The 24,777-nt window shown below is 37.5% G+C and overlaps 1 protein-coding gene across 6 annotated transcripts in view; it reads right to left on the bottom strand.

Moving 5' to 3' along the window:
* The window catches only part of Rev1 (REV1 DNA directed polymerase), a 75,613-nt gene that overhangs the window by 8,983 nt on the left and 41,853 nt on the right, over positions 1-24,777 (bottom strand). For 3 of the 6 annotated variants that reach the window (XM_076915020.1, XM_034521433.1, XM_076915019.1), the window contains 7 exons: positions 23,293-23,996; positions 20,825-20,932; positions 19,154-19,270; positions 14,704-14,812; positions 9,847-9,975; positions 7,251-7,405; positions 3,984-4,103 (listed from right to left, as the gene is read on the bottom strand). In XM_076915020.1, coding sequence (XP_076771135.1) covers positions 3,984-4,103; positions 7,251-7,405; positions 9,847-9,975; positions 14,704-14,812; positions 19,154-19,270; positions 20,825-20,932; positions 23,293-23,996 — 1,442 coding nt within the window. Of the gene's footprint in view, positions 1-3,983; positions 4,104-7,250; positions 7,406-9,846; positions 9,976-10,429; positions 10,554-10,609; positions 10,658-14,703; positions 14,813-19,153; positions 19,271-20,824; positions 20,933-23,292; positions 23,997-24,777 lie in introns of those variants that run through there. The other 3 variants (XM_034521434.2, XM_076915021.1, XM_034521439.2) reach the window with 3 other exon arrangements.

Raw genomic sequence — 24,777 nt, 5'->3', positions numbered from 1 at the left:
AGCACAAGTCAGAACACAGGGCGAGCAGAGGCAGCACTGATCCCACACTATGCGTGTGTGAATACAATGGCGTGGGCAAGGCAAGGCTTGAGAGAGGAACATGGAGGGAAGCACAGTCCACCTAAAGTAATGGAGTCACTGTTACAGCAGACGGATGGCTAATCTGCTGGGATGCAGTGACAGTGTGAGGGAAGGATGGACTCCAAGCCAGGACCACAACTGTTACTAACTCAATGCAATGCACCAGAGTTCATAAGGGAAAGTCATCTGCATAAAAAAAAGAAACCACTGCTCAAGGCCTACCTAGCATAGCTAACCAAGGAAGAAAAAAGGGGAGGGGGTGTGCTACCTTAAGGAAAGAGCTATGGAAGCTGCTGGTCAATCAGCTGGAGCATGACATGCACCTGCCCTTCAGAGGAACCATATTAAAAATGGACAGTGACCACAACCCACACAGCCAGACCTTGGCAGTCCACTTGATAAGTCTTTGTCATTCACAATGAAATGTCAATGGTGATGGAAATGTTTGTACAGTTCAGAAGGAACTTGCTCAAGGCTTGTGAATACAGGAAATATGGCCAAGACAAATGAGGAACCTGGTAACTGTAAATGCTGAGGTTGAAAGGCTCTGAACAGCTACATGACTGTGTAGAATTGGAAGTCAAAAACCCTAGCTGTGACCTGTGCACAGGGTTCATAAAGGAAGAAGACACCTACAGGGTTAATAGCTTTGCAAATAACCAAGAGTCCTTAGTATCCAAACTGTTAAAGAGATAATCTTTTCTTTCATTGGGTAACTACACTGAATTAAGTATACATGTGTCCACATAACACACAACCATCATCAGGAAAGTCCTTACAGCCAGTCTTGTGTTTTCACTGCTTACATCCACTCTATAACTGATTACCAGTTTACAGAGCACATCATATCGTAAGTGCATACTTAGTGAGTGCACAGAGCTAAGGAGAGGCTGGGCTGATACCAATAAATTTATTCTAATTATCAATTGGAGAGTGAAGTTTCCCTGAAAGCATGAGCCACAGATTGAAATAGGTACTGTAATCACCAACAAACATCTCTGGGAATTAACTCAAGTTCGGCAAATTAAATAGGATTCTTTATTATAATGTTCAGAATTTCTAATGCATAGGGCCCTCACAGTGTGTGTGTGTGTGTGTGTGTGTGTGTGTGTGTGTGTATTCCTGTTTTAAAAGCCAGGCACAGGGCTGAAGCAAAGGCTCAGCAGGTGAGGGTACTCGGTCTTACAAGAGGACTGGGATTTGGTTCCCAGCATCCACAAGTCCTTGACTCCTATTCAAGGAGAGTCAATGTCCTCTTTACCTGATCTCCATCGGCACCACAGGTGTGTGCAGGTGACATGCATACAGCATGCAGACAAGACACCATACACATAAAACTTACACATAAAATAAACGCTATGTATGCTTGTAGCCCCAGTGCTATGAAAGGGTGGGTGAGAGACAAACTGGACAGTTAGGTCTGCAGAATTCACTAGAGAGCTACAGAGTAAGATATCGGATATCTTCCTCTGGCCTCCAATGCACGTGCACCTACATATTCTCTCTCCACCTCCCCAAGATGTTTATGTCCTCTTGAACATACTCTGGGAAAAGATCAGTAAAAATGCCATCTCCAGAACAGGAATGACATGTAAAGGTCCGAGTAAGGACATACCAAAAATATCCAAGTCAACTAAAATTTAACAGGTTCCATCTGAGTGATAAGATCCTGGACAAGAAGCCAACCCTGTTGATCCTATTTGGGGGTGGGGGTGGATATCAAAGAAATATAATGCTTTATGCATCTGAGCACAGCCAGAATATATAACCTCATAGATGACTGTTAGAGAATATAGTATTTGGGCTGAAGATGGTTCTGACTGCACACTGTTCTTGCAGAGGACCAGAGCTGGGTACAACCTGTAACTCCAGCTCAAGGGGATCATACAACCCAGGACTCTGTGGACATCTGCATCATGTGAATGCCAACACAGAAAAGAAAGCCTTCCTCACCCAGTGTGACAGTGCACTTGTAGGACCACAGTCCTCAGAGGCTGACTGAACCTGAGCTACATGGTTTTAGCTCAATGTCATCTCTGAGCCCATCTCAAGAATAAAAACAAAAGAAAAGTCTTGCCATTCAGAAATGAAGACAATGACAGAAGTACTAACAGAAGAGCTACAAATTACTTCTATTTTTAAAAGCATTATAAAATTCAATTCAGTTGAAAGACGGCATTATTAAGTTGTGTCTTCCCCCAAACATGCTGAAGCCATACCTCTTCATTTTAAAGTTTTCACTGAGACTGTATTTGGACACAAGCAATAAAGGTAAAATGAGAGCACAGGGCCAGTAGGACTGATGCTGTTTTAAGAAGAAATTGAGACCACACAGGTTGTACATGGAGGAAAGACCATGAGGCACTACAGCAGGGCAGCAAGGGGGACACGGAGACAGAGAGCCCACAAGCCTCAGAAGCAGCACACCTGAAGCTCAGCACATGGGAGGCAGACGTGGAAGAATCCAGAATTAAAGGTCATTTTGAGCTACATTAGAGAGTTCTGGGTCAGCTACACCCACATACTCACAACTTTCTAGCCTCCACAAAAAAACATCAATTTCTATTAAGACACGTAGTATATGTGTCAATGGCAGCCCTTCAGGAAGCTAATTTAGCATGTACAATAAACATGAAATTTACACACATCTTTTAAAATATTTGCTCTAACTTATAACTTGTGTTATCAAGTTATATAAATATAACTGTTTATATTGTGCTAATAAGGTAATCTGCTATTTGATCTTCCAAGTTAATTACTACTGAAATTTAATCTTAAACTGGACATCAGAAATAGACCACATATTCTAAACAGGGGCTACAGTAAACTTTTAAAACTAAAACTAACCCACTATAACATGACATTTGGTTTGTTTATAGTTTGGCTTGTAACAAATTTCTAAGGTAGCTCATACACACTTTAATTAGATTTAAAAATATAAGCCTAAAAGTTCTACCAAATCTACTTGTACACACACATGGCCTCCATCTCTAACATCTCGCTGAAAATACTGTGTGTGTGTATGTATGTATGTGTATTGTATGTGTATATAAAGGTTGTATGTATGTATGTATGTATGTATGTATGTATGTATATAAAAGTTTTGCAAAGCTCACAGGTTAGAATATAACCACATAAAACAAATCACTACTTTTGGCAAATACAAAAACCCAAAACCCTCAAAAACAGAAAATAGAAGGTTTTCTTGTCAATGTCCTGAAATTATTTAACTAATTAATTAATGAAAACTAGAAGAACTTTTCCTAATAAGGCCCATTCATTTTCTACTTTTCACACTGCTGCAGTGTAAACCCTGAAATCAATCACTGAACTTGCCAGCTGACTTTCTACTTTTAATGTTGTTCCTTACTCCCTCTTTTCCTCCCTTTGTTTTGTTGAGACAGGGTCTCGAACAGTCACGGCTGCGCTTAAACTCCTAATCCTCCTGACTCTAATTCCCAGGTGCTGAGATTAAAAACATATGCTGCCATGTCCAACAGTTCTTTTCTCTTCTGGGATTTCTTTAAAACCAGTGCTAGGTGGGATTAGAGAGCACAATAGTTAAGAGCACTTGCTGTTCTTCCAGAAGACCTGAGTTTAGCTCTGGGCACTGGCTTAGGTAGCTCACAATTACCTGTAAGTGCAGCTCCAGGGAGATCCAAGCCCTCTAGCCTCCATGGGCACCTGCACTCACATGTACATATCCCACACAGACACACATTCATAAATACACTTATAAACTATACAGACAAAAACTAACCTTTAAAATTAGTACTAGAACTCACACCCAAGGCATCACATGCCTGTTGAGTGGCCACACTGACCTCCCAAAACAGAAAAAAAGGCATGGAGAGCACTGATCATCTATCACAAACAGATGCCATGTGAAGTCTTGGACTTACCTGGCAAGTTAGTGACAAGCTGGCCTCTGATGAAATCATCTACTTCGTCTGCCTGCAGGTGGTACTGACCATCTGGCTTTGCTTTTTTAGTTGCCATCCTAGCAAGAAGAATATTAGAACCTGTGACATTGAAAAGAAAAGAAATGTTCAGAAATATAATCATCTCTTAAAATTTCATACAAGAAACATGTAGACTGAATCACTGAAGTACCTTAAAATGATAAAATTAACTCAGTTTTGATAAATTCAAATAAAATAAAATAAAACACACACACACACACACACACACACACACACACACACACACACACACACACCTGGTGATCGTATTTAATTTTTCAGAATATGGCTAGTATGGTTGTTGGATGGAGGTTTTTCTGTATTTTAAAACAAGTACTATTTCAATGTCTCTTTGTGATGGATGTAGGACAGAGAAAACAGGGGGAGGGGTTAACCTGGGTATGGTAGCTCATGTAAATAATCTTAACACTCAGGAGGCTTCAACTGCCCACTGGCTATGAATCAGAAACTAGCCAAGGTTACAGTAAGAGATCCCGTCTCAAATCCTCTCCCTTTCACTCAAAGTGTAGTAGATTTATAGAAAACCAAAGCAAATATAAAAACCAGTCAAATTTCCCAACCCCAGGACCCAGCTTATGTGGAGACAAGCTAACAGGCTTTAGAAACAACGCCCCAAATCAGAACATGTGCCGTGAGAGGGTTTTAAGGGCTTCAGAGTGCAGGGAAGATCAGCAGTGAATGGAGACAGTGGGGCCTGCAGTGGGATGGAGACAGCCATAGGAAAGATAAGCTTTTCTATGAAACAAAGAAACAAACATCAAAACATCAGAAAAGTCCTGTACTAACAATGTACAGGAGACTCAAGAAACAATATACCATAGATAGAATTCTAATAAGGAGCTGAAGTTTAGAAGTCCTATCACAATGATAAAGTTTAGGTAGTTGGAGAGAAAAAGCAGGGGAGGATGACACTGTCAAGTGGAATTTTGTTTTCATTCCATTCTTAAACTGAAAATGTGTTTATACCACCACTTGTAAATTAAAATAAGTATGATTAAAAACAAAAAATTAAAACTGTGCCTGACACTGAAATACAAAGGCTGGTAGGAAAAGGCAGCAAACAGGGACCCACAGGCCAACAGTAGGGATAAAAAGGCAGGCTAGACAGTAACTGTGTAAATAGTGCCAAAGTATTTGTCATGTTTTAATTTTCAGTATTCTATGGTGTTTCACATCATAAAAACCTTGCTGGAAGATTAATTCAGTTGGTGCCATATTGGGAATGACTGTTATAGAGGTCAAAAATGCTCTCTGATTTCATGTGAAGCCTGCTCTACCAGGCAGAATTCTGTATCATACTAATTGTGTAGAATTTAAGGGCTGGACAGTGGGGAGAAGTGCTGAGACCAGATGTCTCCTACATATGACAGGGCATAATGCTCTCAAGAGCTCACAGGAGCTGTGGTCACTCTCCTAAGACTTGCTAGCCACAATTCCAGAATGGATGGTCTCACCCTAGTTGAGAGACGATTGGCAGTCAGGGGCAGTAATTTATTCCACAAGTTTGGGATGCTGTGTCCACTCAGATAGATGGTCCCACAAACATGAGCATGGCAATGGATGTACACAGAATCAGTGAGGCAACAGAAAACAAACAAAACAAACAGGACATAGACATGGGAGGGAACCTTACAGTGGATAATGATGAAACCGCTAAAACAGTAAATAGAATATTTTTAATTAAAAAAAGAATATGGCTTGTGTGAGATGGGCCAATTTTAAAGACATAAGGAAGGCAATCTCTCATATGCACATCTCAGACTCTAACCAGATCCTCATCCAAATCTCACTCTCCAAGTGTGGTGGTTTAAATAAGATGCCTACTATAGTCTCAAGCATGTGAATACTTGGTCCCCAGTTAGTAGCACTGTTTGAGATGGCATAGGTAGTGTAGCCTAGGTGGAGGAAGTCTACCACTGGGTCCAGTTCACTCTCTCTGTTCCCTGTTTGTGGTTTCAGATGTGAGACATCTTCTCTCTGTTTCCAGTTGCCATTTCTGCTGTGTGGTGCCATGCTGTGCCATTTTGGATCCCTACCCATCTAGAACTGAAAGCTCAACACAGCAATAAAAAAATGCACCCAAGTTAGTCTGTCTTCTGTCTTAAATTACCTCAGGGCCAGGAACCAGGCAGGTAAGGGCCCTTCAGTGCAATGACTTCCGGAAGCAAGGCCTATGGCTTTCCCACTGAACCATCACTCTGGCCCAGCTCCCTCCAGCTTTCTTCTCGTGCTTCATGGCCGTTCTAGTGGCTCTCTAGTGCTTCAGCAGTATGTCTGTCTCCCCCCCCCCCCCCCCCCCCCCCCGACAGAAACCCAAGTCACTGATCCTTTCTCTCCCCAACCCCATTTTGAGACAGTCTCGCCACAAATCCAGGCTAGTCTGTATTCCTCAATCCTGAGTGTTGACATAACCAGTTGTCACCACACCTGGCTTCTAGTTCTCTCATCAATGTATATTAACCTATCTATGATGTCACTGAGTTATCCATATTGGTTCAAAAGACAAGAATCTGAGAAAAAAGAGCTTATAAATGAGAATGTCATAATAAGGCTAGAAATAAGAGCAGCATGCTTAGAACGCTTTACTACTCTCCCTCAAGTCTACAGGACAAAGTCCGGAGCTCTCTGCTTGGTAAACGGCCCTGAGTAGGCTGAGAGAGATAGGAAAAGGTGCCACAGCCAGCCTGTGCTTTTCAGAGGCCAGAGTTTAAAGTTACCATATGGAGGACAGGTGGTGGCAACAGCTGAATAAACCAAACACAGAATGAAGGTTAGAGACACAAGAGCTTAGAACCGCAGAGAACACTGTGATCCAGGAGAGCGAGGAGCAGAAAGGACACTTGAAGCTTAACTTTAAATTCTATGCTGTTAATTTGCTTTTAAAGGAGTTTCTGTTCAAATCTGAGGAAAACAAAAATTTAATTTTAATTTACCTCTCTTTTTTTTCTTTTTGAACAAGAAAGAACTTTTCTGTCCCTTGGTACAAAATTATTCCCCAATCACTTACTTGCATTTGCATAGTTTTATTTTACTGCACAGATGTAAGCACTGATAAAAGTAAGGAAAAGGACACTTCTGCACACAGACAGCTCACAATGTGCAGTGAGCTATCAAACTTCCTTTATATCAGGGGATAGTCAAGGATTCCAAATGGTGGGCAAGATACACGATAGGCCACGTACTAACCAATTCCAACAGAGGCAGCACATTTAGTCTTGTCTTTGATTTCCATACGGAGGGCAGTTGCAAACTCCTCAGGAGTAAGTTTAGTCTCTGCAAGGATGTCAGTGACGTCAATCAGTGCTTCATCACAACTTACAGCCTCAATGCTGTGTGTGTAGCTAACAAAACAAAGCAAAGACAATGAGTGAGTCATACCTATGGGCTGCTCTGGGAGACGTTAGATACTCCAGTACCAGCAGCACACCACCACAAACTTCTAATATTAAATAACCCCTCCAAAGTGCCACTATTTAGTTATCTGACTCTGATACAAAGTTAGTGTTCTAATCCTTTACCAAAACTACTATAGCAGAAATGACTGAACCCCAAATACCCTTGTACAAAGAAAAGCTACAAAGTGGCCAATGGATCACAATTATCAAAATTTCAAACATGACTCATCAGAAAACTTTATGAACAAGAGTTTATACACATCAATTCAATGACAGCTGTTCATCTAAAAGCAAAATAGCACTATTAACTATCTAATATCTATTAAATCCCTGTGATTCTATAGGACAAAGGGGCCAGGCAGCCTAAATGCTGCCTAGGAGAAACACACCCATATCTTCAAGTGAAAATGCTGTTTCTTCTTCTAACCTTATAGAATCTCCCTAAATAAAGGACTACTTGTTTTGACAAGCCGGAAAAGAGGCATAAACTCAAGACCAAGCAACAGACTCAGACCAGACCAGAAATGACAGACACCAAAAGAGCACTCACAACCACTTGTTAGTACACCTTTTGGTAGGTTACAAACTAAGCCATGAAAATCTACTATTCAATAAATAAATGCTACTTAGGTTAAAAATGTTAAGAAAGGTTTTTTTTTTAAAACAAACAAACAAACAAACAAACAAACAAAACAAAGAAAATGACTTTCCTCTGAGAACAGAAACATGCCACTACAGATGTCCACAGAAAGAAAGTATTATGAGCCCTAGCTCTCCCTCAATTTTTTGGGTATAGGTACAAGCTAGTCGTCTCCTCCAGGATGTGGAACTGAGAAGACAGCAGCATCTCTACCTGTTCCCAGCCCTCCTTTGGATGTCACCAATGCCCTCAGCTTCTGAATAGCATTTAACATATTTGTGAAGTGGCAACACAAAACTGCTGTACTTGAATTAAGAACAGCTGTGACAGATGACTGAATCTTTCCATGTATATTTTTCTTTACTATTAAGGTAGCTTCCACAAGGGCAGGGACTGGACACTGTTTTTTTTTTTTTTTTTTTTTTTTTTTTTTGGTGAGATTGGCAAAATCAAGAAGCTACCTGTACTTCCTGGTCAGTAGTAGTGAGAATAAAGTGTTAAAAAAAAAAAAAAAAAGAGGCAGCTGCCCATGGGTCTGGCACAATCCTCTGTGTATTACAACTTTCAGTTTAGTGTTTTTATGGAACCCCTGAGTGTGTGAATGAGTCAGTCTCTGATTCTTGTGCCTGTTTTTGGATTCTTCCTTCTGTTGGTTTGCCTTATGCAACTTGAGTGTGATGGACTTATCTTACTATATTTTATTCTGTTACATTTGTTATCTCCTTGTAGAGTGGGGGGAAGTGTCATCAGGATATAATATATGAGATAAAAATCTATTTTCAATAAAGGGGCAGGAGGAGGCAGAAGTGAAGACATAGGTAAGCATACAACCAGGAATGTCAACATACACAGCTTTGGAACTACAAGCCTTGGATGAGTAACTTGACAAATGTTTACTACAGGCCCATGTGTCAGTAACTCACATCACTTAAAACCTTTTCAATTTGCACAGAAAGGAGTTTCGAGGTCTCTTCTAGTCCTAGTTTCCAGAAACCACATGATTCTGGTTTTAGAGCATCTATAAGTTGCTAAATAATTTTAATTCCTTTTAATGCTGCCTTAGTGTTAAAAAAGCCTATATTGAAAAAGAAATCATTTATCTCCTTTTCTCAAGCTAACTCTAATTAACCATTTTAAAAATAATTACCAGACACTCACTTTTATAAGAAGTAATCTTTGACATGCTTAAAGATTTTAAAATGAAAAAAGATTTTTAAATGTCTGTGTTACTGGCTCATCAGTTTTGACTTCATTCAGTTCCAATACAGGGGTCTCCCTCCATTATCCTGGCTGGTACTGAAATTCTAGGATACAGTACACACTATTGCAGCTCACTCTGTGACTTCTAACCTTAAATTATAATGCAAATGTAATAAAAGAGAAGAACCAAGTGAGACAAAAGCAGCAGCAGCAGTAACAACAAAACACTAGAATTCTTTGTCAATCTGCTTCATTGGGAAAAAAAAAAAAAAGTCCACATAGATGGGTAGACTTCACATCACAACATGCAGCAGCACTTGAACTTTGGTACAACACAAATTTTTCCTGAACTGAACTCCCAATTACCGAAGCTACATTTTTAAAAAAGAAATGCAGCTATCAAACTAGCAGGAGAAGAAAAAAGATCACAAGAGAGACAAAAATCTAGAGACTCTCACAATGAGTAATCAAAGTAATCAAACAAATTTCAAAGTAAATCACAGCAGCAGAGCAGAAGAAATGAGCCTGAGGACGCTGGACACAATACCTTGCCAGTGTTTCATACATGGCTTGGGCAACTTCCCTGTATGCCTGAAAATCATATGGAACAGCTTGCAGATTAGGACACAGCTGTTTAGCATGTCCAAAAAACATTCCGTTCTTAATGCCAACTTGTCTAGAAAGGAAAGAAAACACAGTAGAGATTACATCAGGAGTCTTCAGCTGACAACCAGGTATCAAGTGTGTTGATTCTCCCCATGCCACTAATACACAAGTTACACCTAACTCCCCTTCTCATCAGGGGTTAAATAGGCATTAGGAAAACTTACAAGTCTGTTGTCCCCCCAACAGAAAATACAACTGTCTCACTAGAGTAAATGACATCTCTTTTGTCTATAGCTAAACACTTCTAAAACTTGACCTCTGGCCCCTTTGCAGAGATGCCAGCATGCCATATGCTGGTGATATCACAACCACCACAGAGCAGGAATGTGCTGTCAAACAGTTTTCTTCTCTTGGCTTTCTTCACAGTACAGCCAGTCTCATCCCCCAAAGACAAAGCAGATAACAAAAGAACTACACAGAACAGTGCTATGTGACAGACAGACAAAGTGTACTCATCCTATTACCACCCAATTCCCAATTGACCAATTCCAATGCTCCTCAATGGCTCCGCAGTGGTTGAGATGCCAACAGCATTGTATGGTAGGACATCACTCTGGGCAGGAGCCAGGGTTCCACAACTTTGAGGGACCTAATTGAAAACGGTAAATTTTAAATCTATTGTGTGTCTTAATGCCCCACATTACCTTTGATATTTGGAGCATTCAGCATAAAACTACAATTATGGAATTATACATAATTAGTAAAATTCCATTTTATCACTCTGTAAAGAATCAAGAAAAAAATATCACAGTAAAAACACAAGCAAAATAAAGCAATGTTTCACCAGATTACATAATATTGCACGGGATGATCATGGTTATTCCATACATCATTCAGTAATAGTCACCAAGTATGGACTTAGTTGGCGGTGTGCATACTTAAGAAACAGTTACAATTGTTTCTTGGCCTCTTGCTAAGATCAGGTGATTAACCAGTCTTCTATTAGTATGCAGAGGCTTCTGGGACTCTCTTAACATTCACTTCAGCAGAGAACTACTAAGAATTAGGAAACCTCTCAAGTTATTCAGAAGCAAACCCAAAACTACATGCATTTTTCATGTAAATAAAAGTAATAAATTATTTCAGCATCAAGTCTCAAATGCACAGATGATCTAGTAAGAAGCAAAGACAGGAAAGAAGTAGTGATTGACAGTACAGGGAGCTGAAGCAGCTATGTGCAGTTACAGTATCAGGCATTCTGTAAGGTGCTGGGTATGTCCCACAAACAGACCCCAAGCATGTCCCTGAATCTACCCAGCTTGATTTGAGTTACAGTCAGCAGGCCTTACTAAACCAATATGCTTATCAATACATGGAAGTGTAAATACAATAGTTTAGATAGGTACACAGAAATATTATCAGAAATGATGTTTTTATAATGCATAGCTTTGAAAAAGGATAAACTTTTGGTAATAAAACTCTAAAATATGTAAGTTCTACATACAAAGTAAAGTCAGTAACTCAGTCTTAAAGGCACATGTCACACTGATCCTACATACATTCTATTTCCTTTCCTTTTTAAAATTTGTATATATGCAAAAAATTTCAAGAACATTGCTTAGGGAAAATGCTCCTTGTACTTAGGTACTCATGCAACTTCCCACAGAGAAAAGCTTCCATGGGTAGCTGTGGATAGAACTTCTGATCCACATGCTTCCATCTCAAGTGCTAGTGAAGTACAAGTGTTGCCAAAACACCCAGTTTTTGCTGTTTTTGGATCTAACCCAGGGACTTGTTCATGGTGGGCAAGCATTCTTCCAACTGAGCTATGTCTCCAACCATAAGGGAAAGTGTGAGGCCACTGCACACTATAAAGAAGCTCTGAACTAAAGAAACAAACCCAGGAGGCTTCTCCATAACTAAGGTAAACACATACTTTCCTTGGGAAGATGCTCAGGAAATTAAGATTTCTTTCACAGAATATAAACCAATAAGGACTAATCACCTAAGAAGTCTGCCAGGCATGATGCATGCTGGGATTACAGCACTTAGATGGTAGCAGAAACAGGATTTGAGTTTGAGGGCAGGCTGGGATTACAAAAAAAGTTCCAACCCAGTTGAGCTACACAATGATTCCCTGTCACAGAACAAACAACAAAGCCTGAGGTGGCTCTAATAGAAAAAGAGTGATTCACGTGTCCCTCCTCAGTAAAATCCATGCAAGTTACTAAAGCTCTACTTCTAAGTATGTGGTACAAAATAGAACTCATGTCCTGTTTTAAAGTACAGCACATATTCTTACTGCTATAGGCTTGGCTAAGACAAAGTTCTTTGGAGTTGGATTAGGCAATATAAAAAGAAAAAAGCATCAAATCAGTACTGATGGTTATTCAATACACTACGTATCACAAATCCTTATCATTAAATAACTGTACAATGTTCTTATAAAAGCATGTGAACAGAGAGGTTTAAAATGTCTATTTTCTTTCTTCTGAGGAGGGTAGTTCTCTAAGATACAGCCTTGAATTTGCTGTGCAGCACAAAGTGACACTGAGCTCCTCCTAGTCCTGCCTTTGCCTCCCAAATGTTCTAAGTGTTAGCATTACCACCCTGCACCACCATGTCTGTTCTTATAAACATCAACCTTTTCTTCGGCACATGCAGCTTCCCAGCACGCACAGCACTCACTCCATACACACTGGCCCATCTAGGGTCAGCCACCATCTCCTCACACTACAATCTTTATAGCTTCACCATTACTCTATGTCAAGCTCATTAATGCACAGGACTAGGTTGTCCAACCTCAGAAGCATTTCTCTGATAAAATTAGAGGAGATTTGTGTAGAAAAAGGGGAGACAAGAAATTATTTTGAATACCTTCATTGGGAAAAGCATTCTAGAAAATAGAAAATTACAATAAAAGTAAAAAACTCCACTGGTATGGGTTTACTTGGTTTTGCTTTTCAAATCCACTTTCATCTTTCTAGTCAAATCTGACTAAACACATGCTATTTAATTAGCACATAAGTGACTTGCCACATACTTTTAGGTGCTCATCTACTCTCACCCCAATTATTTTGGCCTTCTGCTTGGTGATTATCACCTGTGGTCAATACACATATATGACCCAAGTACAGAGCCCAAAAGTCCAGCGCTGCCAAACTAACAACACACGCACCTGACACAACCTGGGACTTCCACCCAGCACTCATCTCTGAGTCAGCTAGTACTGACCAAGATCCTAAAGAGAAGTGTGGCAAGTCTCACGCTCTCACTTTATCAACTAGCAAGGATGTACTGAGCATCTTTATATCCTCAGGTGCTGCTCACACTGTCTATTCGTAGCCAGGTTACCATTCAACACCCTCTATATACTAAGTTCTGAATTCCCTATGCTAACAATTACCAACAATCCTAACACAGTTCCATGTCACTTAATTATCCTTAGTAAAGTAAGTTTCAAAATTTTGGCCACATCAATTGGCAATAGTAAAACACAGTTTTGTTCATGATAAAAGTAAACTTAGTGAACATATATTTGACATATCATAAAATGGCTAAGAACTTAACATGTTTTATATTTATACATACTTAACCATGTCTTAGTAAAATAAAATTTTAATAAAATTACCAGTATTGTAAACAAACTAATCTGACAATACTATGCTGAGCTCAAATAGTCTATGTTCAGATCAGAATAAGGCAATGTCTGAATTTAATTACTGAAAAAGAAAAAAAAAAAAAAAGATTTCTCTGAGTAATTATCACTCCTTTTATAGCTGTTATAATTTTTAAATGTTCAGTTATGGGATTGAATTTAGGCCCTCATGCTTGTGTGCTCTCTCTAACTGCTGATCCATTTCACTGGCCTTTCCATCATTTTCTGGTATATAAGGCAAATAATTATGGCTTCCAATTATTGTAAGGTAACTGCCTGCACAAACTTAGTGGTATCAAGTTTATACGTTCTTACTAACTTGAATGAGAATAAAGGTATGATGGTATTACTTTCCTTACAATTTAAAAGGCAATCAAGTTTCAGCTTAATTTTCTGTGTATGTATTTTCTTAAATACATCTGTGCACCATATGTGCCTTGTGTCCATGAAGGCCATAAGAATTAAGACAGCCATGACCTGGAGGACAGAGTTGTGAGGCACGATGTGGGTGTGAGAAACGGAACTTTCACCTTCTGCATGAACAGCTGCTCTTCACTGTTGAGTATCTTTCCTGCCAAAGTTTTAACTTAAAAAAAAAAAAAGTTTTTGAGGGGCTAGAGATGGCTCGACAGTTAAAGAGCACTGAATGCTCTTCCAGAGGTCCTGAGTTCAGTTCCCAACAACCACAGGGTGGCTCACAACCATCTGTACTGGGATCCAATGCCCTCTTCTGGTGTCTGAAGAGAGGGACGGTGTATTCATATACATAAAATAAATAAATGAACCTTAAAAAAAAAAAAAAAGAAGAAGTTTTTCTTATTGGTAAGAAGACTGAATAAATAAGGCCCTATTTACTACATTTCAAAAGAAACAAAAAGTAACTTTCAATTTTATACCTCAAAGGCAATAAATATGACAAGGCCTAATTTTTTGTTGTTTAACTTGAGGATATATCATAAGAAACTATTATATTATTTAAAATTAACATGTAGTATAAAAGAAGGACCCAGGGTAAAAATATTTCTTTTCATATGTATTAATAAATGTTGAAATCATAGGCTTGAAGTGCAAGACTTTATCTTCCTAAAAGTACATAAAACTATCCATTAAGAATTTAGAACTCACTTAGCTTCTACATACCTGGCTTCATAACTACAAGAAGCAATTTCAGCTTTTGACAGAACAGAATCAATTCCATTTGTTTGTGTAGAATCTTGATTCTCCCATACTGATGAATCTGGTATATCTGCTTTAAGATAAAATTTTATTATGTTAAAAATTTGTTTTCCTTAACTTTCATTAAAGAAATCTGTTTTCTATATTTTCTGATACAAATGTTTAAATTCCAAATACCTATTTGAATTGGAATTATTTCTATATTTAGTACAACAAAACTAATACAATCGTTTTCTTTCATTATATTCTCCAGCAACAGTCAGATAAAAACACATCACAATCAATGCAAACTCTCCTGTTTTAACGAAGGTAAATCAGCCTGTTCTCCTGTAACACAGTCAACAGGGTAGACAAGGGTGAAGTGATCAGGAAGATAAACTCCCTCCCCTTGCCTTAGGAGAACTATGCAGCTCACTGTAATGGGAAAAAGTTAAAAGAAAATACAAGTTTCTTGGAATGATTTTTTTGTTATTTCCTTAAAGAAGTTTCTATAGAACTTTAAAACTAATATGTTAAAGGAAAACCAATTTTCTGCCAGCCATCTGATAAAACAATAACTTAGTAATACTTTTTAGAAACTTTGGTTTCTTGTTCCTTATATTCAGAAATTAAGCCAGTATAATCAGATGATCACATCTATACACTACATATACACACATATATATGCACACACATATATGTATACTATGTATACTATGTAAACATATCTTCATATACTATAAAGATGCTTCATCTTCAAGATTTTTCTTCTATACACATCAGGTAAAAACAGACTAATAGCATTATTTTCTACTTCTAATTTTAACAACCTTCATTTTAAAAACTTGAGCTCAATTACAATCAGTAGTAACTGCTTCACAGAACATATTCTAGTCTCAATAGAACAATAGCTCACCAACATTTCTAATATCCAAACCAAATCTGCAATCTCATCAAAGCATATAAAAGTGCCTGGCCTAGACAGCCTACTGGCTACATGACACAGAGATTCACTAATAATTGAGAAGTATATTAAAATTTTGGTCATAGTCTCAGGATAATACTATTGGGTTAAAGATAAAGTGTGCTTTTATACAACTGTTTATTAAAAACATACTATATTCCTAAAACATGATCGCAAACATGTTTCTACTCTATAAACATCATTAGTAAAGCAAGACCTAAAGAATCACGTTAGCTAATTCCAAACAAAGCTATTCTGAGTACACTGAAATAGCACAGAGCTAACACTACTCATACCTCTTTTTCACTTAGAGTCTCAATGCTCCATGAAAAACAACCACCAGAAAAACACAACACAATATCTGGCTTCATTGGTACCAATGACCATCAACATCTTTACCTAATGTATTACCCGTACAAATATTTCCAGATCCTAGCACCCATACATGAACACCACAAATACAAGCCAAACTCAGAACTCGTATCTTAGTGGGCGTTAACTGCTACTTGCATCTAAAAATAAAAACAAGAGTACGTAATGTGCACTATGACTTCTGGTAAAATGTAAACATACGTCACATTCTTATGAACTCAAGACAGAAAGCGAGCAGAGTTTTCAATGTTTCTGTATCAGTCCACTATCTAATCTGTAAGAATTGAAGGGTTGTCAGTAACAGACCAACAGAGGGTACTACTAAACAAAGACCACAGCCACAATCTGCTACCTTCAAAGTTATAACCATGAATTATGCTTTAAAAGGGAGTTATATGACTTTGGTATTTGAAGGACTATTTAAATAAGAATCTCATTTGAAGTGAAATCAGAGTGTGGTCCATGCGCCCCCAATGCCCTGGCCTGAGAGGCAGCACCATGGTGTTCCTCTTCACTGGGCTGGCTGACCTGTTCCACAATGCAGCAGAATGCGTGGGTCTCTCCACCAGCGGAGTGAGTTGCTTCATGTGAGATTCTGGGAAATGCAGGGATACACTGTCCTCACTGGAGGGCAAAGTAGAGAACTGCTGATCAAAACTTGACAAACTAGACGGGCACATGGAGAATGTGGAGGGACGGTTGGAGAGATCAGAGGCCAGGACACAAGTCTGTGAAAAAGAAATCGCTGAGAATAAATCTATGACTAATACGATTTTTTAAACTGTTGCTCTTTAGAATGAAAACTGAAGTTTGTCGAAGGGACAGAAAACATCTGCATCCTGGGAATCCAGGAAGGGGTAAAAGGCCCCAACCACAAAGTGCAGAGGTCAAATGGCTCTGAATGACATCTTCAATGAGATGACTTGGGAGTCAGCTCACAAAGGAAGCCACAGATGGATGAGATGCCCTGCTTACACTGACCTAAGTTCTGAGTATAAGAAACAAGAAATCAGTTTCTGAAAAAGACTAAAGATGCGTTTTTGTTCTAATATTCTGCCTCATCTAACCACACAAGCAAAATATTAGAATGATTTTTATAAAGCTGGTATGTAGAAGTCAAAGACTCTAACTTCTAAACAGATCCTTAGTTCTTTTAGTTTTTGGTGCTATCTCTAATAATGGCCCAAAGAAAGAGAGATCAGGAAAAGTGGAACAAAAGAATAGGAAAACAAGTTCTGAGCCAGGCTTCGCTGTGAACTTAATAAAAGACTACCTAGTCCTTTTATGTATAGCAAATTTTTACAAGCTACAAACGGGTCAAGGGGCTTAAGATACAAAAATGAATGTCCTTAAGTTAAAATAAGAATATCAAGGTATTATAGTCACTTTTTCTTTCTAAAGAGAGGAAAATCTTGTGTCAATTTTCAATAGCAAGTGAAACAAACATTTCCTCTAATATTTGGCTTCTGTTGCACCATCCAACAGAAGTGAAGGAGATATGAATTATAAAAAGCTGTTAAAATATTATAAAAATACGGTAGCTACAAAGATGAAGATAATTAAGTTACCAAAGAAAATATTTTACTGCAGAACCGTGTAAGGCCAGACAGTGATGGAAAGTAAGACAGAAGATGATCAGCCCCTGCTACCTTCATAGAACAAGTGCCTCCCAAGGTCAGAATCTAGATGCAGACTGCTCAAACAAGCAGCCAACTTAGACTCTACCCACCAGACTGAGCAACAGAGGAACTGCGAGAAGCCACCAAACATGCACATCTGTTTGTTTGCTTTTCTTATTTTGACAGCTGTTCACTAAGTATTCACTTAGTATTCAACATGTAACAAGCACTGTGTACTTCCTTCAGCTACACATTTCTTGCTTTCTAGAACAAAAGTTTTTATCTTTTTAATAATACCATGTAGAAAATACAGAGAGCAAAAGCAACCTTGTACAAAGGCACACTTAAGAAACTAATCAAAGACCATGAAGCAAAGCCTCAACAAGGTCAGGAAGTCAGCCCACAATCTATTGACACAAGAATTCACTAGAATCTCAAAGTCCCTGAAAACATTTATCAACTATTAAAAGCCTTAGAAAATGTGAGAAATGGATACACATATAAAGTATAAATGGGAGTCTACAATTTCACTGTGTAAGCAGAAGATTGCAACCAACGAAGACTAATTACAGAAATGAAATCCAGACATCCAGACTCTGTTTTGCCACATCAGGGTCTTTTCTAAAATAATCCCAGTGTTTTATATCTGACAAAACAGGGAGCTGAAATGACTGGGATAAAACCAGGCTAGAACCTCTCTACTGCACTATGTCTTTTGTCTGGTTAATGTTTTTTTTTTTTTAAAGAATTATTTTTTAAAAAAATATTTGTGGTTTTACAAGATATTCTACAAGGAAACCAATGTGAAAGACTTTCTAAGTAAATAGTTCTTAATAACTTTAAGGCAGGGCAATAAAAATCACATGAAGATTGTATGATTGTAAAGAGACTAGTTTTCCAAAACAGCTATTAAGATGTTTCTTCTAAGAAACAAGTTCACTTAAATGAGGCATTTAGATCCTGGTTCCAATAGAGGCTGTGTCGTTTCTTGAGCCAGGGTTTCCCTACTTGTAGCCTTCCCTTGAAAGCACCATTCTCCTGCTGCCATTTCCCAAAGGCTGGGATTAAGTACCAGTGTCTACCTTTAAACTCTTAAGACTACTGAAGAACACAAACTTCAGTGCCTTCACTGTGACATAAGCCAAATGGCTAATAACTTATCCAAATCAATGTTTCTGCAAAACAATCATGCTTTTCATTCCCAATCTAAATTATAAAAAGCAGATTAATCACTATTTTAAAAATCCTACCTCACTGAGTTCCAGGAAAACACCTTCATCCAATTCCAGAAACCATTAACTATACACCAGTCATCTGTTTAGATTCAGATTTTGTTGATTCAAGTTGTCACTAGTATCTTTAAAACCTTCAACTTTAAAGCTAATTATTCTAATTCTACTTGTACTTCTAACGCACCAACACCACCAGCAACATGAGGCCATTCATAGGTGTACTATGGCTTCAAAGAACTCATGTGTACCTGCTTTTCCTTTCAGGATTTTATTCTGGTAATACTGCCACTCCAGCTGTGGGTTAGCACCAGGACGTAAAGGTGCCTTTCCTGTGCCTCTGTTACTGGTAACAGCCACTGGTTTTCCTGTGAGAAAAAGATTAAATTGTTTCTCTAAGTACAAAAGGATGTTAAGAACATGTAATGGAAATTTTTTTGAGATTTTAATCACGTAAGTTGTTCTTTAATCATATAGGCATTAAATCTTAAAAAAGCTAATATACCCAGCACCATGTAACTCATTTTCATTAAAAAAGACAGTTTCAGTTAGTTTGGTTTTATTTTTGTTTTTTCTTTTTAAAGACAGGGTCTAGAAAGTTCTGGAATTCTCTACATATACCAGGCTATCCAGGAACTCAGAGCTCCACCTGCCTCTGGAGCACTGGCATTAAAGACATGTGCCACCAAGTAGGACTCCAGTGACACTTCTGCTACACTGACTCAATCTGAAAGCAGCAGAGTACGCTTTCCATGGCCTTTTATTTCTTACAATGAAAAACGGGCAACTCCGATCTCAGGTTCAGATTGTAGGAGCAGACAGTGAAAAAAACTATAAACAGACTTTTTATAGTTCTGGTATAAATAGGTTCAACACGTACACTTACCCTTTTAATTTTATTTAAAGAGAAGTAAGTTAGAGATTCATGCATAGCAATCAAAATCTGACTTAGCATTATAGCCAAATGTCAATCTTCAGACCCCCAGTTTTTGTGTTGGTTAAGAACATTACTTTAATGTTTCATTTTCTTTGTGTATGTTTTAAGTTACAAGACAGCTATAATGGTGTAAAATTGATTTGCAAATGGTATGACATAGGTTTAGAGGGCAGGCGGCTCAGAACAAAGAAACATATACACACAGAACCTTCCTGCCCTCCATAGAAGCTAAACAAAATCACAATATACTAAATGATAAGTTATCCATAGGCTAAAATCAATTCTTTCACATTCTAAAAACCCCACTCAGAGATGAGTCGCAACTACCAAGGACAAAATTAAGGCCCGGTTGGGAACCTAGAATTTTCTAGGATTTTCAGTGCCCTAACTACTATATCTTTACTTAAGAGAAAAACCGACTTTCGAGAAAAAAATGTTAATGTAACTATCTTGTTCAGAAAGAACTTAAGAAAATCCTGAATATTCTAATGGTAGTAAGCAATACATAAATAAACCTGAAATTTCACTAACAGACAGACTGCCCAGATGACTCAACTCAATAGTACAAAATTATCTATCACAAGCCAAAAGTTAGGGTGTTTACCTACATTAAGGGTGGAGTATTATTTGAACAGAAAAATAAACAGAAAGTCTGAAGACACAGGATACCAGAAAATTCCCTTTAACAAACAATAAAAAGATATAGACAATATCCAGAAGCCCTCATCTATGTGAGATAATAGAGTCCTCAATTTAAAACACTCTTCTCTGTATATTTCACATTATACCAAGCAGTAGTTTTCTAATTTCCCTACACCTGTGATAACAAAGTCTAGCAAATTTGAACAAAGGAACTGATTTGATCAAGGAAAATCAAAATACTTTACAAAGAACACATTGTTATCAATTAGGAGATACATATATATATATATAAATATATAAATAACAATTTATCAATTTTCTTAAAACAAACAAGAATACAGACCTTTGAGATCTGGTCTATTTCGTATACCCACTGATACAAAGAAGCAATCCATATCAACATGCATTACACAGCTCTGAGGTCTGGGTGAGCTCAATACTGACATATTGCCTAGAAGGAAAAAAAGGACATTCAAACCCAAACTAATTCTTCTCATTAAAAACAGGTCTAGTTAATTTTCAAAAACATATTTAAAAATGGTATCTTAATACAGAATATATTATGGTCTGTGTATCGCCTTGATAAACAAATATTCAGTTTCTTTAGTTTTCTGATAGAATTTTAAATCAATTTTAATACTATGATATCATTTCCTATTCTACTTATTAAAAGTTTTATCTTAAAATTATGATTTTATTAGATAATTTTAAAATATGATTATTTATAACAATTTTGATATCTGCATTTTCATATGCTTAGTTCCATGGAGCTAAGTCACCTTTGATAAACTCCATTCCCCACACCCTACAAACATTACTTAAAGAACAACAACAATGGCTACTACCATCCACTGTGCCTGGTAGGTACAAAACAGAGGTTTACAGGGGTTAATTTAGATTCTCACAGCACTATGGGAAGATATTACTACCACTCCTACCTTTTACAGACTAGTAATTTAAGTCCTACAGCCAGGGAGTGCCCACGTTGAGATTTTACTCCAGGCAGTCTGATTTCTAAGTTCTTAAACTTTCATGCTACTGTTCTCATTAGACATGCTTCAAAAGGTAGTCCACAGAACAAAAATATGTATACAAAGGGAACTTTTCTTACACCATTAGATGTTATTCGTTCTACGGCATGTTACATTTTATGGAGATGAAAGTAAATATTATCTCATAAGGACAATGACTTAGAATAACCATAGATATGTTTATAAGGATTATTATAATCCAACTATTAAGATGATATTACCTTATAATAACATTATTACTATTACTTCTCTTGGTATTCCAAAATTTAATAGTACAGGGCCTAAATCTAAGAACCTAAAATCTAAGAACTTTTTAAGCTTGTAAGAAGTCCTGGTATCAGAGAATATTCTTGCCCATCAGCTTTATGATAAGTTTAAAAAAAAAAAAAAAAAAAAAAAAAAAAAAAAAAAAAACCCCAACCTACTCCTGAACAATTGAGCTACTTCATATATTAACTGTGAGACATTGTCTAGTCTCACTAGGTGCAAGGTACTCAACCTTTCTTCATGTTGTTTTTAAGCAGACATAAACTGGACATCACTGATTCCTGCCATTCCTCTTGCAGAGAGAAAATAGGCAAGAAAGGCCAATACCCATGCATGTTCCTGTTGTACAAAGTGGCAGAGCAAGGATTTGGATTCAGCCTGCACTATCTAAACCAAACCCTTGCTATTCTTTATAAAAATTGCAATAATCACAATCTTTCTTTTGCAATGCAAGGAATCAAACTTAGGGCCTTTTGTACATGTAAGGCAAACAAAGATCACAATTCTACTGTTTCAAAGTGTTATGAAACAGAAGGTAAACAACCTAAAATAGTATTAAATATTAAGGGGTACAGAATATATAAATAAAATACCTACCAAATGCTTTCTAACAACATAAAAATTATGAATTTATTCCCATTAATGGACCTAATTCATAATAGTACTTTAAAGCTTTCAGAATTAAGTGACCTCTAGGTTAAAAAGGTCAAGATATAACATAATCTAACACCTATGGTGTTCAAAAAGCATTTTGACTAAAAGTATGTTGGAATATATCAAACAAGTATAGAAGTAACAAATACACAGAAAGACCAAGACCCCACAACTTTCTAAAACCCCATTAGCCTTTCTCTCTATGCCTTCCTTTCCACAGTTATAAAGATTACTATCACACAATCTTGGAACTTCCTTTTTGCCACATACCCACAAAAGCAAGTCAAACCCTTTGTCAAAAACAACTGAACCTTCAAACTGGATCTGAACTAAAATCTAGTTTAAGTAACAACTGTCATACAACAGCCTGTTGGATTTAGATGACAAATATTAAACACACATATAAACAATCTGCATAGATATAAAAAACAATCTCACTAAAATTACACTGTAAGTGAAACAGTTATATGTCAGTGTTTAATTTTTAATGAAGCAAGCTTCTAGAAATTCACAATTACCCTTACCCATCAACGTCATTCTCACAGGAGATCAGGCATGGAATATAAAATGTTATATTCATACAGTTCAAACCCAACAATTTATAAAGTCTACATGAGGAAAGAACGCTTGGAATCCCAGTTCTGACAGTGTTGAAATGACCCAGCATTTTCAGTTACCACAATTAAATCTAATATAAAAAATAGTAGTTAAGTTTTCAGTTATACTTACTGTAACTTATATAACCTGGTATTCCTGGAGGCTTTCTATATTAAGAAGTTTGTAATGATTAGAATACAAATGAAAACATAAGAACAAAATTAAATAGAACTGTTTTGAAGAAAACAATTTTAGTATCTACCTGTGTCAGTTACAACAAGGGAAGACCTGCCTGTTTTCATTTTTTTTAACTTTTCCCTTCCAGGAAAGATACCACTACTTTGTCTCTGTAGGGTATTGACAAACTCAGTCAATTCACACTTCCATGTTGAGATGTGATGCAGTCTTGAACGAGAATAGAAATCTGAAATGAAGTTACAGTCCGATGGTTTGGATGGCACTGAAGGCGCTACTTTACTAAGAGTCAGAACAGAAGTGCTTTTTGTGCTTGAAGGCCCCTGAACAGTGGAGTGGTGAGCACCATTGATTTTAGTGTTACTGTGCAAAGATGGTGAGAGAGAACTAGTTCTGTGTGGACTCCGCAAAGCATCTGCACTTCTGGTGCTGTGCTGCAAGTGCTGCACTGTGCAGTCTCTGAAGTCAGTGTCGCTCTTCTCTGCCCTCTTCTCCTCCTGGATGGAGTCTAAAGAGAGCCTGCTAGCAACACTGTTGCCCACAGGCACCAAGCAATCCTGTGTCTTTAAGGCACCATTTGAACTATGAGTGTGTCCATTAAAAATGACAGTGGTATCTCTGGGATGCAGTGCTCCATTTTGTTTCCTTCCTAGAAATGTATGGTCCAGATCCTCAAAACTAAAGTCATCATTTGCAGTGTCTTCATTCCAGCTGCTCAGTCCATTTGCTTTCCCTTCATTTTCTGTCTCAATCTTCTTAATTATGTGATTTCTAAAGAATAAACGAATTTAAGTTAATATATCTGACTTGAAAGCTTAAAATACAAATTCTCTTTATGACTTACTGTTTCCCTCTTAAATACTAAAAATCTAAACCATAAACATTATATTTTTATTTGAACAAAGGATCATTCTTATCCAAACTAAAGGAACATGGATATTTTTTATTTTCTTTTCAATTAAAAAAAAATACGGTCTAGGCTGCCTACTCCGTAAGTGACCTTCTACTGACATTTATCAAGTACTGAAATTACAGGCACACACAGGCATGCCCACTAGTGTTCTGAAACTTTCTCTAGAAAAACTACCTATCACCTCTACTTCCAAAGCATAGGAGTTGTCGTTTATTTACTATGTGAATAACATCTGTTTTTCATAAAATAAGTTTTCCCTGAGTCCCTGCTCCCAGTTTCACTTTTTTATGTAAGCCATTCTCTAACACATTAAACTCAATACCACCACACATGGGACTGAAGTCCCTACTTAGCTCCAGTCAACATGAGAGCTACGAGGACTGTATTCAACTATAAACTGGCTGGCTTACTACTACTATTCCAGATGGTATGATGTAAGAAGCAAGTACACAGTATTCAGTATACAATTTTTTTTGCAAGAAAAATGACAACACTTGAACAATTAACCCAGAAACATGTATTTAGATGCCACAGATATCCAACGGCAATCTAGATCATATGGTCACAGGCTTACACATGCAGGCAGGATCTATGACAAATGTTATACTAAATTCATATCCTGGCTACATGTTTTGTTTT

This window comes from Arvicanthis niloticus, chromosome 17 (genome assembly GCF_011762505.2).
Source record: "Arvicanthis niloticus isolate mArvNil1 chromosome 17, mArvNil1.pat.X, whole genome shotgun sequence".
Classification (NCBI taxonomy): domain Eukaryota; kingdom Metazoa; phylum Chordata; class Mammalia; order Rodentia; family Muridae; genus Arvicanthis; species Arvicanthis niloticus.
The sequence above is the reverse complement of the archived record's forward strand: the minus strand, read 5'-3'. Positions and strand labels throughout refer to the sequence as shown.